The following is a 14,740-nucleotide window of genomic DNA, read 5'->3' on the forward strand; positions in this document are numbered from 1 at the left end:
GCAGTAAAAGCTGAAGTAAGAATTACTGATAAATTATGCAGATTTCTAAAGAGCACAAAAAGCCTTGTCAGGAATGTGGTAGTCTGGAACTTGATTTCAATCAGCCATTCACTTACCAGACCACAGAAAAACCTGTGCTCTGCCTTGGTTCATGTTGCCCAACCAGATAACACATTTTTCTGAAGTTCCTTCTAGCAGTAACTTCAAATATGCACTCACCAGAGTTCAGCAAATTAAAGAGCAAAAGCCTCTTCAGGCTCTGTTCTTCAAAAAACGTTTTAGGCATCAGTGCTCGGGGTAGAGTACTGTACCTGTTCAGCTCAAACCAGGTCACTGCCAGGGGTCTTACTCCTTTCTGCTAATCGTTTTTGGGTTGTTTGGTTGCTTTTTTTTTTTGTTTTTAATATTCCTCAACTGAACTTAAGAGTTGGCTTCAAGGGTCAAGAAGCAAGTCTGAGGACAGAGACGTAAGTGTTAAATAGTTCACAGAATATGTTTTGTGTGAAAAATACCAGTCCATATCTCAATTTGCTACTAGAATTACAACAGAAAATTCTTCAAGGTGAATTTAATATGCACACAAGCCAAATGCTCAACTAATTTCAATAAATTACATACAGACCAATTAATTATCTTGCAGCCACACTGTCCCTGATGTCATTATAGCACACATTAAATATGGATTTAACATTTCAGATGAAAGTATTACTTTAGCAGACAAACTTATTTACTGTGTCAGTTTTAAGTTAGCTATTGAGGCATTTCAAGGATATTCAGTCTTGGGTGGCAGGTTTGAAGACTATTCTTGAAAAAGCTGTCCACAATCTACATGTATTTTTCAAATCACTAATTGGTAAAAAGGTCTGTTTGTAATCTTGCAGTCTGCAGATTATGTCCATTTTTCTTACCAGAAGCAAGCTAGTGCACTACATAAGAAATGAACAGTGTCAATAATGATACAATTTCAATTTAAAAGAAGTGAACATGGCCCAATCCTTGACTTCCGTAAGACTTCAAAACTTAAGGGGCTTCAAAACCATAGAGGATAGAATATACCAGTTGGTGTGTTTTGTTGTTTCCATACAGTTATGCTATATTATTTTAAACCTAAAGGTTCTGAGTGCTCCCTTCCTTCAAAAGGTGGGCAAGGTATGATTTGAAAAATCAAACCCGAAAAAAGAAAGCAATTCAGATTATTTTTTTAATAAAGTCTTTAGGGTCTGTTTGCTAAATGTCATGGATGACGTAACTCATGAGGATCATCTCTCTGAATAGATTATGCATCAGTTAAAAGTGGAATGGAAGAGAAGCCTGGTGAAAAGTTTACTGTGGGAAGCTAAGAAAAAAGAAATAAAGAAGGAAAGGGAATGAGAAGCAGCATAGGACAGAACCAGCACTGTTTCCAAAAATTATCACAGTTTCTCATCAAATGAAGAGGTGTTCATCAAAGAAATAAGGATATAAAAAATAATCTATTAAAGGCAATTAATTACTACTACTATTAATTTTATTCTCACCACAGATTCCCAGGATACTGCTGAACTAGAGTAAGTTTGGTATCTGTTTAAAAAAATTAACGCTTTTCAGTGGGCAAAATTTTAATAATGACACCATAAAACAATTATACAAAAATCATGTACATATTTTGACAGTTTAAATTATAAATATATACATATATATCTATATATACTTGCTTTTACTTTGTGGAAAAGCAACTTTTGACAGTTTTAGATTGTGACTGGTTATAGCTGAAAAAAAAAAAAACCAAACCTATTTTTCTCTACTAGGGCACTTGGAAGTTTGACAGTTCATCAAATTCATAACAAGAAACTTACTGTAATGGGTAAACCAGTAAAGCTGATGCAGAGACGATGACTGGAAAACAGCAGAATCCATAACGTCTGCCCTGTATTACTGCTTTGACATGGGGAATGAGGAAATGTGTGTCAGAAGAAACCTGCTTTTGCTTGTAGGGTAGTGGAAACCAAGCTGTACAATACAGGAGCCAAAAGATGGGAAGTATTACACAGCACTTGCGGCTGCAATATTTCATTTTCCCCTGTGGCTGCTGGAGCAACGACTAGAACAGCCAGGTTTTAAAGCCAAACAGGAAACCTCCCCCCTTTCAGTTCAACAGTGTAGTACATCATCATTGACCAGATTACAAAATTCAAGAGAGGGAAACAACTGGGATTTTTGGGAAAGGGATAGGGAAGGGGAAGAAGAAGAAGAAAAATATTGAAGAAAAGAGTACTCTAGCTCCCAATGGATTTTATAATCTCAATCCCCCTGCCCCAGACACTTCAATGATGACTTATGTACAGTTTGCCCTGGTTCAGAAACACCATTAAGATATTTCAGATGTGACAGAAGCTTTCAGCTTCAAAATACAATATAAGCGAAATACTTGAAGTGGACCACTAGATAAAGATACTCTTAAAATACAACCATGAGGGTCAATAAAAACAAAATAATTTCTTTGTGTAGGTGTAAAGAAAAGCTATTTGAAGTATGTAAGTGAATAGCCAGATGTGAGTATTTCCACAACACAGTAATGCTTCCAACTGCTCAACCTTACCAGCTAACTGCTCATATGGCAGAAATTCTGTTTTAATTATAGGTCTCAGTTTTGTATCAGAATATATACAGGTATTTCTTTCTCTATTTCTTTTGAAATTTGAGAGGTTACAGGTTTGGGATTTTTTGTTTGGTTTGTTGAGGTTTTTGGGTTTTGTTGATTTTTCTGTTGTTGTTGTTGGTTGTTTGGTGTGTGTTTTTTTTAAATTTTAGGCACCTAATATTTCAGGAACACATATGCAAATCCACACAAGAGAACTCTAAAGGTATCTCAGTTTAAAAGGCATGTTTTTTTCTCTTTTTCATACAATCAAATATTCTTTTTTTAAGTCTTGCCTCTCCTGCCCCATGTTACATTCTCCACTACAATTTGTTACTCAGCTGTGCAGACTTCAGACACTGATATGTAGTAAGCACTAAGGAATTTCCTGAGTCAGGTTTATTCATCATTACCTGTAAAAAGTAGAAGAGGGGGACAGACTGTGTGAAAAGGAGAGACACAGAGACACAAGTCAAGCTAGGGTTACAAAACAATCTAGAAACCACAATTTAGTGAGCAATAACACAAGAATCCACTAAGTTTGTCACCAATGAGGTGACCATTACCAAAGCTGCCTTAAAGCGCTACACACAAATATTGAACATCATGTCACCTTGGATTAGTGAATTTAAGATAGCTGCACCTCAAGTGGCCTGCTTCAGTGAGAACAATCCTCTTAGGAAAGAGCAATAGTAATTTTTTCCCAACATTTCTTATTTGAAGAGTATAAGGCTTTTGAGACAGAAGCTCAGGAAGATCCTTCTGTCTGTCATTTGTCCTCTATTCACCCTATTAGCATAGGACTTTTAAATTTAAGTGTCTAAAATGTAAAGAATGACTTCTTCTTATCATTTTTTGGATGCTACCACACATTTGTAAAATACAGAATTAGAACTGAATCTAATAAAAATAGCCACTTGTTAATCAGCATTTTGCAAGATAAAAGTCAGCTCATTTTAATAGGATTCACTCAGACAACAGCTTATAATTTATATGCCAGCATTTCAGCAAATTTTCATTTAAGCCTTTTCGTACTACTTTTAAAATATCCTTAATGCAGAGTAGCAAGCAAAAGAAAATGGTAACACTATAGTAACCATTTTCTTATTATTCTACATTGCCAGTCTTTTGGACACTTGAAAAATGAACTACTACAGTGTATCTTTCCAAATCTGTCATTAAATCAATAAATTGTGGCTGAAAAAATATTTTTCAGACATTTCTCTATCATATTTCTCTAACACAGCACAAAACCAACATGGAACTGATAGTTCTTACCTAGCGGTTCTGTATCAGTAGAAAAAAAATTGGGAAAATGTAATTTGTATTAGAATTTAAAAAAAATTATTATGTTTTTGTAACTAGGCTTAAGACTTCCCCCCTCAAGTATTTTCATATAAAAGTCATAGAAAGCCGTACACTTACTTGACCTTATAATGCTATTGCAACACATTTGTAAAAGAATTTAAAATATGCACAAAGCATGTGTTGGTTAACATGCATTTGAATATTTTTTTCAAAATTGAAATACATTAAATGATGATCATTACACACACTTCTAAAGCCAATATATGATGCTTCTGATTTCTATAAAACTAATTAAAATTTTAGCTTTCTTTTTTTTTCCCCTCTCCAGTGAAGAATTTCATCATTAGAAATCTAAAAATAGGTAACTGCAGCTAAATTTTTGACATGAGAGAAACGGAAAAAACCAAACCCCATTCCCTCACTGATGGTGGTCTGTGTGGTTTTTCATAAGAGTGACACTGAAAGATTGAGGAACCATCCATCTGCCTCATAACCTGTGCTAAGCTGGGCAGGGCTCCAGAGCAAAATAAATTCTCTTCATGTATTACTGAGTCACCAACTAAGATGGATGGTACATACACATCAAAGTCTTCTGAAAAATGCTAATTATAGGACAAAGAGCTCCATGAAATTTTCAGAAAAGGAGTGAAGGTGCAACATATTAAAAGTAATATTACAGAAAGCATAATACTATTTTAGCTAAAAGTTCATTAATTCTTAGGATAAAATTGGTTTTGATTCTGAAAGTTTTGTTCTGGATTTCCACTTTCCCCATCTGTGCAACTGTTTTACAGAAATTAAATAATTACACTGTACCTTTTGTAAGCCAATTATTGTTACAGTTGACTGTACATGTACATTCTGTTAAATCAGAGTGGTCAGCAAAGTCTGCCACATTTTGCTGCAGGAATAAAAATACCCTTTGTGGAAATTTTTAATTAATTCAGTGGAAAATTTTAATTAATTTAACCAATCAATATAACAAAGCACAGATATGTTCTATATTCTGTGATACTACGATGTTTTAGAAGTGTATTAGAACCTATATTGTATATGGCCAAGAAAGAACATAAGACGAGCCGTAACTGCCAGGACACATTGAGATTACCTTCTTGGTAAGCTCCATCTGCCATTACCAGGTGAAGTATTTTGGCATACAGGTGTTTGTGTTCATTTCCAAGAACAGTCTGAATGACAGTTGAACAAATATCAATATTTTCATCCTCATCTTCAAGTGTAGCCTGGGGGAAAGAATAAAATGTTGCCAAAATTAAACTGGGTATAAAATAAAATAGTTCAAATTTATTAAATACAATTCATGGTTAAGCTCAAAGTTCTTCTCTTTAATCCACTAGCAGGGCATTTTCTCTGTTAATATTTTAGTGTGCCAAAACGGAATAAAAGACTATAGAAAAAAACCTTTTACTCTAGTCACACAAAGCAATTAGTTAACTGGCAAAGAAAACAGTCCTAGGTACTTGTTTCTTAAGGTATTTCCACTTGAGCTTATTCCACAAACCTTTATTTTCTCATAAACTTCAATTAATTTATCAAAGCCTATTTCCTGCTCCAGGTTATATCTCAACTCTTCTAAATGGCTGAAGATACTATCACATTCTTCACATTCACTGGCAATCTCTCCATCACTATTATCTAGAAAGAAACAAAACAACAGTAAAACCCCCTCAGTTTTCCTACATTCTTAATGTTGTTTCTAAGTCTCTAAAATAGATAACCTTTAAATGCAACCAAACAGATAAGCTCAGGAACACTGGATGATGTTGGCAGATGTTCTGACAATGTGCAAGAAAATAGGCATAGTCTCTTTCTTCAAAAAAATCCCAAATGCAAAGTGTCCAGCTATTCCCTCTAAATCCCCACTCTGACAATTAGCCGTAAGGGTATTCAGCCTGAAGGGATACAAAGTATGGTCTTAGAGCAGAATTTTAGTTAGCAAAGTAGGTCAGGTTTCATACCACCACTCTATACATTTCTGAGGTGAAATTCATGAAGGGTTTGGTGGCTGTCCCACGCAAGGGAAAGGAGCTCGTTAATGAAGCAGCTGTCTTCTAGCAAAAAAATAAGGACACGTATGTTACCCATCCATTACTTTCTGCCCTGAGATGCATCTTGTTCCATGGAGCAAGTCTAAAAAAACCCCAGTATTAATTTAGCTACAGAGTTCCTCATTCTTTATAAGGGCATGTCTGTTGTGTAGAAAATTAAGTATGCTGAGTGGTGCAGTAAGATACGGGAGAGAAATCAAGCTAAATTTTGCTTATAGGCAAAATTACAGAACCCTTAAAAATAGGTTTGTAACAGTAAAACATTAGGTAAATCTAACAAAAAAAGGATGTTTTAAAAAATACAAGACAGAATCCCTATGTAAAATCTTATCATAAAATGCAAGAAAAAATACTGTCTTAAATAAGCATTGAAATTCAGAGAGAACTTGTCTACCAGGGAAAAAAATACAACTTCTTACATTTCATAGCATACACTATCAAACCTTTAAATAGTATTACCTGGTAGATCACAGACTTCGTGAGTTAGTATCAGAACGCTACTACTTACAATTCTTATATATGACTAGTGTAAGGTATAGTCCTGACCAAATCACATCCTTCATTCAAGCATCAACAGTCAAATCAATGAGAAATTACCATTAAAATAAAAAGAAAAGTTGTATGTAGGTTAGAAACCCACTAGGTTATTTCTAATCCTCTATCTAATGTCTAGGTCATGAGCAGATTTTTGTCTCAAGTTCTATCTGTTACCCTTTTGAAGGCTGGCCTGCCTTCCTCCCCGCCCCAAAAATGAAACCTGCAATTCTTACAGAATATCTAGAAGATAGGACACTGGTATTAAACACTAGCACTTGCAATAACAGCAGAATCACAGAAACAGATAGTGTTGCATGTAACCAGCGTATAACATCAGCACTGTCACAAAATTAAAGACATTAACTAAGTTTATTTTACCTTAAAATAATTCTTGGAATGTATTACACAGATAATATCTTACAGGTATATTTACAGATGTTGAATTTGTTGAAAATTGTCTTCAATAAAAATTACACAAAAGCTATGTTTCAGGTGAGTTACTGATCCTCTACAACTTTTTATAACTATATTTCTAAATGCACTTAATTTTACAGCAAAATACTTCTATTTCCACAAAATTTAAAAAACAGAACTGAGACTTCAGGACGTTGTGCATCTCTAATGCAAAATGCTGAAAGCGGTAATTAATTTATCTGTCTCATTTTTATTCTGACTACATTAATACCTAATTTTGGCTAAGGACAAGGTGAATAATTTCATGTTCCTTCTGATTGCCTGTTAAATTACTTAACTGTAATTTAAGCCGGATCCCAGATACTGCAGCCATGTCAATTGCTATTTCTTTTTCACACCTAAAGCCATGAATTATTCAAGACATACAATGCACTCTGTCTTTGATCTTCCTTGAAGCCAAGTTTTAGATAACTTAGAGAAAATGGCCTTTACCATCACTGCTCAACAAACAGCCAAGCTTTAATTTGCAACACAGAATGCTGCTTAGATGTTGACCTTAACATTCAGAAAGTCTGACTATTATCTGATTTTTTAACACTTACATATACAAACTATTAATTAGAGCTTTACTTCATTACAAGTTAACAAAGCTAAAACATTATTCTGTGTTTGAATTTTTAACATGAATAAATAACTTATAAAACAGGTGTAACAGAAATTATACCTGACTGCCATTCTTCATTAAGAGCACTTTCACTGCTGGGGTTATTTTCATCTCCTTCATCCAGCTCAGTACCATTTGTTATGCATTCCACGGCATTAGCCTTTAAAGTAGACTCCTCTTCTTCACTCAGTTCCTCACTAGGCTGCTCCCTAAGCAACTGTTCCATTGAATCCCGGAGATCCTGCAAATCTGTATCTGTCTCTCCAAACATACTAAAGGAATGTGATATAAAGTTTATATAATTAATACTTTACAAGACAAACCCTGTTGCAAGAGTTCATTTCTTTTGTTAAGCAGCAAACTGAAAAGCAGAAAAATAGCAGGAGGAGAAAAAAAACCCAAGAGACAGCCTCCACCCTCCGGTCCCCCTCCCCCAGCTATTTGTGACCTCAGTCCCACATGACTACAGCATTGGTACCATTGTCATGCAACCATAGGGAATAAACAGATACCCAACAGTCTCATAAAAAGATAGTAAGTCCTCAATTCAACTGTATTAGTAAGATAATTTCAAAATCCTTGTAATTGTGCACTATTATAGAACCCTGGCAAATACAACATTTTCAATCCAGATGAAAATGTGTCTGGAGCAAAAAAGACATCTAGATCTAATCAGAATAGATACACCAGACTATCCAAGCTGTGGGGAATAGTCAATTCCAGGGTCAGATTTTGAAGCCCCTGAAAGAATTTGGGGGACTTGAAGAACATTCTAATACAACAGTAGAGGAGATAAATGAGCAATATTCCCAGAACATAGAAAGAAAGGAAATATTCAAGAAATCTTTATTTCTAGAAGACCAATAGCAATCAACTCTGAGTTGCTTGAACAAAACACAAGTTGCAGACACCAGACAGAATAGCACCTTGGATGGATTTTGGGAAGGAAATTCAGACAGCTATTGTATACAGTATACCCCACTGGCTTCTCAATTCTCTGGAAAAAGACTTCAAGTAAATGATGATTCAACACAAAATTTTTAAAATCTGGGTTAAAACCCCATGCTGGTATAGTGTGTATAACAGTATCTAACCAAAAACATCCAAGATGGCTCTTAAAATACTTGATAAACTTGATACACTCACATATCCTCAGAATCAGAGGGTCCTTCTTTGGCTTGCTCATCTTCCGTATCATCTGTTTCAAGATTATGCTGATGCTGCACATCTGCTACACTGGGAACATCAACTAAAGTTCTGTACAATTTGTAAAGATCTGGGAGTGAACATGTTCTCAACATCTACAAAGGCAATAGAAAACCTGCTTGGTAACAATATTAAAGACAGTTTGAGTTTACAGAATGCTTTAGAATGACATTTCTTTTTTTGTTCTTTTTCACTTGAAGGTAAATTTAAAAATAACAATGTGTCCAACACAGATACTCTAATTGTTGAAAATTTGACATATTGACTTTTACCTCTCAGTTAAAAGGAAAGCATTCCTCCTGCTTCTATGGGTTACAGTGACTGAAAAGCTAAGAACATCAAGTGACATACAGCTCCTGGTTTTGTGCTGATTTGTTCACCACCTTGACAGCTAACTAAAGGAACCCTAAAGTAGATAAATAATATATGTACAATTTTTTACAATGTATTTGTGTCAATCACTTCTCGTTAAGACCATTTTAAATAGCTGACAAAGGAGTAAGTTTTAAAATGACACTTTATTATTTTTGTAGGTTGGTCACTGAAAACAATAACTTTTGTTTATGGTGTATTTCAATGCAGTTTCATAGCATTGCCATCAAAGGAACAATTTCAAGGCCCATTTCAACCTCTACTATGGAAGTGAAGGAACAATTAGAAAACTGACCTTACCCTGTATTTGAAAGTTCCCAAGTATTTTGAAAAATGCTTCTGTTCCTATTAGCTTACTTCCGTTAGCCTACAGACAGGACATGAGCTCTGTCTACCCTGCTCCCTGCTAAAGGTTTCCATAGTTTCTGGGTGAGAGCTGCAGCAGAAGTGTATTTGGGAAATTCCAGAAAGTTACATTTGCAGGTACTGCCCAGAAGTACTGAATATCCTCTTGCTGCAACCAAATAAGGAAAGGGAATGCGTTGCTCTCTGTCGTCAAGTCTGCTGCAGCAGTAACAACACACCTGCTGCATTTCTCCAAGCTCTCTGCCCCTCCAGTCTGTGTTAATGAAGCTGTGTCAAACAATTCTGGCCAAAACACACGCCAAATATGTAGTAATAAGTGACATACTGAAGCACTTCATATAGGTGCACCAGAGAACTCCATCATAAAGCATAGCCACTACTTTCTCAATCAGATAAGGTGCAAAGAATGTTCATCATCTCCCTACTCACAAGTTACATTTTCTGTAATTATTGTCCAACTCCCAGATTAACAGCTTCATAAACTAGGTGAGTTGATAATAGACTAACCCTTGAGAAATGAAAATGAGAGCAAAAAATCCATTTCTGTGAATATATGGATCTGTGAATTTTTTATCACAGATGCAAACAGCACTATCCTTGATATTATGCTTCCTAGCGATGCATCAACCAATAGCCACTACTCAATATTCAATTATTCATCAACAGTGCAACTTCATGCACTCACAAAAAAAGACTGGGAGTCAAAGGAAGAAACATTCTTTCTTATGTAGCATTCTACCACCTAGGAAATCCTTTTCTACATAACAACTAAATGCAATGCAAGCATGCCAGTTTCCAGAGACCTTGGCACTGTTGTTTCTCCAAAAAGCAGCGGCTCTTTCATGCACTTTCCACTTAATAATCCAGACAAGTATTGCATGTAATTCAAAGAGTCTGTTTCATCTACTAGTTTCATAACACCTCTTAACATATTTTAAATCCATATCAAAACCACGTTCCATCACCCTATGCTCATTGCAGAGTATGAGCTGCAACTCAACCCTATGTAGCTGGTCAGGAAATGTCTTTAAGAAACCAGTTACTTCCATTCACTGTTCTTCAGGCTTTCTGCTTCACAACAAGAAGCTATTATGGTAGGTTAAATTCTACAGGAAAAAAATCACTTGGTTGGCATAAATGACAAGATAGCTTTGCTGCCCTGTTCAGTGATTATGTTTATGATGGCAAGGTAGTAATAATTCTAAAAAAACTGCAGAAAAGGGAGAAAGCAGATAGGGCAAATTAGGAATGCCTTCATGAACTCCCTCAGTTATGTCTCAGAGAAAGGGTGGAATACCTTCACAAACACCTGGAACACAGAATGCTGAATGGGGAAACCAGAGACTTTCACTGCTGCACAAGAATTGCATACCATGAGCACAGTGCAGTTGAACTACAGGGCAGACATGGCTAGACAGATGCAAACACCTCCTGAAAGAGTTGTGCCATCTGTTCTGGCCTCATTCAACTTCAATAAGAAAGTAAGAATAATACTATAGAAAAAAAAAGTATTTCTTTTTAGCTTTTTAAACTTGCCTTTGGGTCGTTTGCATCAAAAAGTCCTGTAGAAAGTCCAATCAACAATGAGCTTTTGCCTTTATTTTTTGCTGGTGATATGGAACGTGAACGAGGTACAAAAGACTCTTCCTGTGAAGACTGAGCTGACAGAACTGGTGAGGCTGTTGGTACAGCTGTGGGCTGTATTACCCTCTGGAATAAGGGTTCAGCTTGCTGAGAGTCACTGGAACAAGTTTCTGATGTGGTAAAACAAAGCCTGTTACAAATCTAACTAGATTTAAACCCCAAGATACTTAAGGAAACGGTAACTAATGTGAATAAAACTAATTTCTGTTATGCAATTAGAGGGAAAAGTAGATAGCACTTTAAAAGTCTTAAAATATTTTTGATTTTTTTAGTAAATACAATTACAATGTGACATTTTCCCATTTTAACTTTTGGAGAATATACAACCTTCAGCTATAGCCTGTTCTGTTCTCATGCCTTCTGTTTTCTCATTATCCAATCCATGACTGATATTATGTCATCCATTTTCACCTGTTGCTTATTACCTTACATATTTCTTCAAAGTTATCTCAATATAATTTGCCCAAACAGGGGGAAAAAACCCATCCACTTCGCTTAAGGCACCCATAATTAGATGCAAGAGTATCACCAATGATACTTGATAGTATTGCCAGTTTCTGAAGTTACTTCCCAGACCTCCAAGAATAAGCAATTCTTCTATACAATAAAGATAAAAGATTGTCATTAGGAGCTGTTTAAAACATTGAGCTGCAGCTCAATATTAATTTGAGGTATGTATAAACAAAGCAACACTCTTATTAAATAAATCATCAGATCTCATAACATCTTAAATAGACAATTGAAAAAGCTGTAACATTCAGAAAATTGACATCTACTTTCAAGTATCAGTATGGGCCACTTTCCTGTTCATCTATACACAGTGTAGCTTTGCTGTAACATGTTTTCTTCCAAAGTGGCAAACATAATACCCACAATTTGTCTTCCTAATCCATCAGAAAATTCCTTTTTAGAAGTATGAACTAAATAAACAAACAAAAACTCACTCTTTTGGGGTTAATGAAGTGAGAAGGGATGGCTCAAGCACCCCATACTGCCAAGCCATGGAACATGAGACTTGCACTGACCTGCTGAAGCTTCCTTTTGTGGTTGCACCTTGTTGAGCACTACTTTCTCCGAAGCTGCCTCATTCATTCCATCATGCTGTGCCCTACTATAACACATCACATCAAGGGGAAACACCATGCAAAAAATGGTCATTAGTCAACTGAAGTCACCAAGTGCAGTAAAACTAACACAGCAGCAAGCAATGAAGCTTTAGCTACGTGTAACATTTTAACTGACATGTCCAAAAAAACCTCAGATAAAGCTCAGTTGTTTGAAATGGAGAGAGAGGTCAGAAGAGAGTACTTACGTATCTTCTTTCTCTTTTACCCACACTTCATTAACAGTGATAGGAAACTCCTTATTCTCCTTACTCTGGTGCATTTTATCTTCCAATTCTTCCAACATCTCTGCTTCCAAATCATCAGACTCTAAAATTAATAATTATTTGCCATATTAAATATTAATCCCAACCAAGCAAAAAGATGGGGGAGTATACATTTTAAGATTACACTTAAATCTTTCAGCTATAATAATTTTCTGTGTTTTTCAGAAACAGCAGAAGTTTTGTAATCCCAGAGCTAAACGTTTTGGTTTTTTTCTGATACCAGAAGAGTATCTTAAGGTTCCAATGAACTGTGTCTTCTAAAAACCTCAGTAACATGCCCCCAGAGGTCAAAAGGATGCTGGTATCATATAGGGGAAAAGATTACAGCACAATTGATGGGGAGAAGCAGACCAAAACCCCACCAAATTAACAAAAAATTTGAAGCACTTTAGAATTCTATTTGTACTCAGAAGTTTTCTATAAGCACACAAAAAATGTTTCTGGAAATTTACCAAATACATTACTGAATCAGTTACAATACAGGCATAGAAAGCACCTGGCCCTACCTAAAATGTGTTAATAAAAAACTGCACATTACTTATGGGAAGATATAAAAGTATATAGGATCATTCCTTCCCTTATTGCATCCAATAAACTGATTGTAATTAGAATTACTGATGAAATTAGTTACCATCCAGTGTTACAGGTTTGCTCTTCACCAGGGTGGGTCCAGTTCTTTGAGATTCTTCTGGTACAGTCATGACAGGCTTTGTAACACCAACTGGTACTGAAGACTGAGCTCCTACAGGAGAAAAAGCCTTCTCTTCCTTCTCCTCTGATGAGGAGTGATGATCTCCTTCAAGAAGTTCTGCAGTACCTAACAGAAAATGATTCTATTATTTAAACAGTGCTTCGCCATGTTTGGATAACAAACTCCAGTGTGGCTAATAATGTAAGTTGGGAATTTTTGTTTCTTTAAAGGTAAACAGGGAAAAAAAAAGTTTGCATGCTTTTAGTACAACTACTATAAAGAAGAAAGCTAGAAATATTAAAATTTGAATTTTATATGTTACATGATCCTTAGTACAAGTTTATATTTGGAATAAACGTAAGTCCTTTCGTCCTTAGAAAAAACAAAGGGCAGGAGTTGACCAGAAAAAAAAAAATTGATTGATATGATAAGTCACATGCTGACAACAAGGTTACAGGACACATCTAATACAATATTCAGATAATGATATCCTTTCAAAAAATAGGATTGTTTCTATTAAAAGGCAAAGTTTAAGACTTTTCAGCAAAATGAAGATCCTTTCCTTTCAGTACATCCTGGTTAAATTCTTACCACTTCACTGAGTTTTAAATATTTTGGTGTCCTCTAGCATTTGCTTGTGCTTACATTCAGAACTGAGGCAACACCCAGAAGTAGAAACCAAGAGAGAATATAAGAATATGCTTCTATTACTCCAAAATTTTTCTCAGTAGATGAACTGTCACTGCACTTACAGTGCAGATAATTACCCGCTGTGCTTACCATTTATTTCATCTTGTTCCTCAAGTATGTCAGTTTGCAGCTGCAGCTCTGCTTCTCCTAGGATCCTCAGAACCGAATCAGTGGGACTTTTTCCCCAGACTTTCCTGTGAGGTTCACCAATATCTAACTTAATTACTTCCCCCAGAGTTTGACCTGTTAGGACACAAACACAAACATAAAAACTTTTCTGAATTAGAATTTTTTATTCATTTTTTATATAATAAAAAAATCAAACACACAACCTCCACAAAACTAAAACCTACAAAGGCTACAAAGCCAGATCTCATGTTACCTCACCCCAAGTCAGACAGCCTAAAGACTGTGCTCATCTAGAGTTTTTCTTCTGCCAATTCCAATCAGTAACAGGAGTTATTCAATATCAGTTGACATATGCAGCTTAATAGCAGCAACAGCTCTTTTTAGAAGTTCAGGCACTCCAAAAGAAAGCAGTATGAGAAATGTTTAACTGTGGCATGGAATGGTCTTGAACTTGACCTGAAATGGTAAACTAGAAAGTCTCTTGTCTTGCTATCCTTTGACATTTATTTCTGTTATTTCTCTCTCCAAGGAAAACAGGATATAAAGCAACAAAGAAAAACAGAGCAAAGGAAGTTTCTTATCTTCTAACATTCTAGCCCTATAAAACTACTATGCAAAGGTGCAAGTCTGTCACATTCTCAACGAT

General features: G+C 35.6%; 1 protein-coding gene across 17 annotated transcripts in view; it reads right to left on the minus strand.

Moving 5' to 3' along the window:
* Window positions 1–353: 353 nt before the first annotated feature.
* Window positions 354–14,740, minus strand: part of NEK1 (NIMA related kinase 1) — a 47,730-nt gene continuing 33,343 nt past the window's right edge. For 16 of the 17 annotated variants that reach the window (XM_069013695.1, XM_069013696.1, XM_069013694.1 and 13 more), the window contains 9 exons: window positions 14,056–14,208; window positions 13,216–13,401; window positions 12,507–12,627; window positions 12,220–12,305; window positions 11,087–11,304; window positions 8,753–8,907; window positions 7,667–7,878; window positions 5,445–5,578; window positions 3,037–5,166 (listed from right to left, as the gene is read on the minus strand). In XM_069013695.1, coding sequence (XP_068869796.1) covers window positions 4,891–5,166; window positions 5,445–5,578; window positions 7,667–7,878; window positions 8,753–8,907; window positions 11,087–11,304; window positions 12,220–12,305; window positions 12,507–12,627; window positions 13,216–13,401; window positions 14,056–14,208 — 1,541 coding nt within the window. In that variant the 3' untranslated portion in view covers window positions 3,037–4,890. The other variant, XM_069013703.1, reaches the window with a different exon arrangement.

The sequence above is a fragment of the Aphelocoma coerulescens genome, chromosome 4 (genome assembly GCF_041296385.1).
Source record: "Aphelocoma coerulescens isolate FSJ_1873_10779 chromosome 4, UR_Acoe_1.0, whole genome shotgun sequence".
NCBI lineage: Eukaryota > Metazoa > Chordata > Aves > Passeriformes > Corvidae > Aphelocoma > Aphelocoma coerulescens.